The sequence below is a fragment of the Chiloscyllium plagiosum genome, chromosome 30, assembly GCF_004010195.1.
Source record: "Chiloscyllium plagiosum isolate BGI_BamShark_2017 chromosome 30, ASM401019v2, whole genome shotgun sequence".
Lineage (NCBI taxonomy): Eukaryota > Metazoa > Chordata > Chondrichthyes > Orectolobiformes > Hemiscylliidae > Chiloscyllium > Chiloscyllium plagiosum.
Window position 1 is genome coordinate 38,263,084 of NC_057739.1, and position 3,835 is coordinate 38,266,918.

General features: G+C 40.7%; 1 protein-coding gene across 1 annotated transcript in view; it reads left to right on the forward strand.

The window, feature by feature from the left end:
• Nucleotides 1-319: 319 nt before the first annotated feature.
• LOC122564933 (spermatogenesis- and oogenesis-specific basic helix-loop-helix-containing protein 2-like) overlaps nt 320-3,835 on the forward strand; it is a 15,578-nt gene continuing 12,062 nt past the window's right edge. Inside the window, exons 1-2 of the mRNA XM_043720425.1 lie at nt 320-577; nt 2,427-2,591. Of these exons, the coding sequence (XP_043576360.1) occupies nt 417-577; nt 2,427-2,591 (326 nt within the window). The 5' untranslated portion in view covers nt 320-416. The remainder of the gene's footprint in view (nt 578-2,426; nt 2,592-3,835) is intronic.

Genomic DNA, 3,835 nt, shown 5'->3' on the forward strand with positions numbered 1-3,835 from the left:
TCTAAAGATATGCATCTGAACAGGCTGATTAAAAAGATCCACAAACTAACAAAGGCTGTAGGTCATTCCTTTTTTCTTCTTTAGCCAAGATCAGGTGAAACAAATAGAACTGTTTGCAGCTCAGGCAACTCTTAGGGTGTAATGATCAAATTGCAAAGTTGATTGGAGAGCAGAACAAATGGGATCCAGCCCTCGTTTAGGATAGACCCAGTTGCTATAATGGAGAGCTGATTAAGTTAACACTCTGGGACCAAGTAGACTATTAATCCATATGAACTTATTTTGAGAAATTACCTCAAAAGGAAAGGAAGGTTTTTTTTTCAAAGCTCTCCGCAGGAGGTTGTTCACGATTCTTGCAGTTTGGAAAAAAAAAAAATTCAGGATGTACTGATGTGAGATTGGCGGATGCTGAGGACATGCCTCGTCCAAGGAGAAGTTGTCAACGTTCCTCTGGCAAGTTTGTGTATGAAACAATCACTCCCAGAACCACCAAAGGGATCTTTTCAGCCCAGGTTGTGGGTATAGAGGATTCTGAGGAGGGATCGACAGACAATGCTGATGATTCTATCTATAGCGGGTACATAATTGAATCCAGTTGCTCTAAACTGTTTAAAATTGCAATGTTACAATTGGATTTTTTTTTTGAGGGGTTGCTTTTCTTTCTGTTATGGAATCTATTAATGCTGAGATGTGTGCTTTATTACTGCTTTGTATTCTGAAATAAAAGCTGTGCTTTTGAATCTTTCCCTATATTGTCTAACAAAATAAGTTCAGATGGTTTGTGTTGAGAATATTTTTCTATGCTCACCCATGAAAGTCTTGCCCTTGTCTGGCTTATGTTCTGAGTCTTGCATATGAATGTGAGTTAGGAGTGAGTGTCCACCTCTTTGCCCTTGGGCCTACACTCTCTTATTATAAGGTCTATAGCTGATCTGGTTTTAACTTCCTGCCTATCCCAATAACCTTTTCATCCCTTGACCATTCTCCTAGAAGCTCACTGAGTTAAGACAGGAGTAACTTGTTTGAGCTTTGCAATTTTTGGGAATGTTGCAAACTATTGGAACGATGCTGCAGAATGGAGGTGGAAGGAGAATTGCTGTAATGTGATGGCTTTAAAGTCATGTAAATGTTTTAAGTTTATCAAAGTTCTTTAAAATACAAAAGCATACTCAATTTTAAAAGTTGACTGGGCATAAGGTTGAGGTGAAATGGTATGTCAGAGGATACTGTTGTAAATGGAAGCATATGTTCCTACTAAATGTTGAACTAGACCTCCACTCAGTTTGGGGGGAGGGGTGGGGGTCTCTGCACTCCTTACAAGTGTTTTTCTTTCAAGAGAGTTTGAAAAGAAACTCTATCCACTCCTTTTTAATATGATGGGAGAAGTGTAGTAATGACATTGTTGTTACTAAAGAGGAAAGGTAATGGTGCTATATTGATGCTAATCATTTAGATTGTAAGACAGGAGCAGAAATTAGGCCATTCAGCCCATCAAGTCTTCTCCACCATTCAAACCTGGCTGATAGGTTTTTCAATGACATTTTCCTACTGTAGAAAATTATAGCGCAGTACAGGCCCTACGGCCCTCAATGTTGCGCTGACCTGTGGAACCAATCTGAAGCCCATCTATCTGACACTATTCCATTTTTATCCATGTTTATCCAATGAACATTGAAATGGCCTTAATGTTGGCAAGACTATTATTGTTGCAGGTAGTGTGTTCCACGCCCCTACTACTGAGTAAAGAAACCACCTTTGACAACTGCTCTATATTTGTCACCCCTCAATTTAAAGCTATGTCCCCTTGTGCTAGCTAACACCACCTGAGGAAAAAGGCTCTCGCTGTCCACTCTATCTAATCCTCTGATTATCTTATGTCTCAAATTAAGTCACCTCCCAACCTTCTCTCTAATGAAAACCATCTCAAGGCGCTCAGTCTTTCCTTAGAAGGCCTTCCCTCCATACCAGACAGCATCCTAGTGAATGTTTTCTTCCTGTAACCTTCGATTTCCCCATGGCAATCAAGAACCTATCTACCTCTGTTTTAAATACACTCAATGACCTGGCCTCCACAGCCTTCTGGCTAAAGACATTTCTCCTTATCTCTGTTCTCAGGGTCTTCCCTTTACTCTAAGGCTGTGCCCTTGGGTGCTCAACTCTCCTGTCAATGGAAACATCTTCCCAAGATCCACTCTGTCCAGGTTGTTCAATATTCTAAGTTTCAATTTTATTCCCCCTTCCATTCTTCTAAAAGGTTCCTGAATTCCTAAATTTTGGTTCGGAAGGAATATAAAGTGATAATGACTACATATCCTTGAACAGCAAGGTTTTAATCATATCCTGTGAGGTTTGTCCTTGGTGGTGGCTTATCTGTATTGACCGTCCTGAACTCCTGCTCTCCACCTCTCAATGTGCTGTCTTTTCAGTCACTCTTGGTCTGCTAGTGAATCTGGGGAAGAGAAAGAGAAGGCGCAGAGTGAGGATAAACTTGATCACTTTCAAAAACGAATGTTAAGGGAACACCAAGAAGCCCTGGCCAAAACTGAAGTTCAAGTCAACAAGATCAATGTGATCAAAGAACGAGACAGGAGGTAAAATTCAAATTCTTCTATTTGTGCTTCAACTGTATTTGTTTCAACTATGAATATGCAGCACCCCAATAGCAGGATTGCAGTCCCTAGTGGCTGAAGGATGTAAGTCCCTTTCTATTGGAAACGGGGAAAATCCCAAAATGAATTAATGCCCTTCTCTAACGGCTAATCCATTTGGCCCACTGATTAGATCCACCCAAGAGTTCCCTGCAGCCCAATATGTATTTCAAATATCCACCACTTCATATTCCAACAGCACTTCATGCAACATATCCTGAAGACTATACCGAGTCTCCTACCCCATTCCCATCTCCCTTGGTGTAAGAACAACCAAGCAGCTTTTTACACTCATTCAGCCCTGGTTACTGGGGCATTATTTTACAGCTGTGTGCTTGGCTGAGGTTTTAAGAATTTTCCAGTTAAAGTTGCCTGCTTCACCTGCAGTTGCAAATGTTTGACCAATGTTTCAAACTGCTGTAGCATTGATGAAGGAACATTTACTGTCTTGGAGACTGAATAATGATTTTTAGCTATACTCTGCCTGAGAGCCAAGATCATTTCCACTAAGCTTTACATCTTATTCCACTTTGTGCACAAGACCAATTCTGACTGACCGAAAAAGTGAACTAGTAATGATGAAGATGATTAAATCAATGCTGCTTTTGTAACAGAAAACCTGACTCTTGAAAATTCCTATGTTTAGTGAGTCTTTGCAGTTAGTGCTGTTTCATTGCAACCAGCAATGAGTCAGTTTACTTTCCCCTTAAAATGTAAAGCTATTGTACATGGAATGCAACTGAAAGTGGCTGGGATTTCAAATTAAATAGCATTTGTTACTGGGGAGCAGGGAATCCTTTCTGCAGTTGCTAGCTTTTGGTCAATGTTGGTGATGGGCTGGATGGCTTGGTTTCCTTTAGGTAAGATCATTTTTTAAATATACACATGGAAATTATCAGCTAATTCCTTTTCCTATCCTATTCCCAGAAGGTCTTAGTAAAAGTTTTTGGATGTGGGAAGTATGGAATTCTGTAGAGGGAGGCACTTACAGTCATAGAGTCATCGAGATGTACAGCATGGAAACAGACCCTTCGGTTCAACCCATCCATGTTGACCATATATCCCAACCCAATCTAGTCCCACCTGCCAGCACCCAGCCCATATCCCTCCGAACCCTTCCTATTCATATACCCATCCAAATGCCTTTTAAATGTTGCAATTGTACCAGCCTCCACCACATCCTCTGT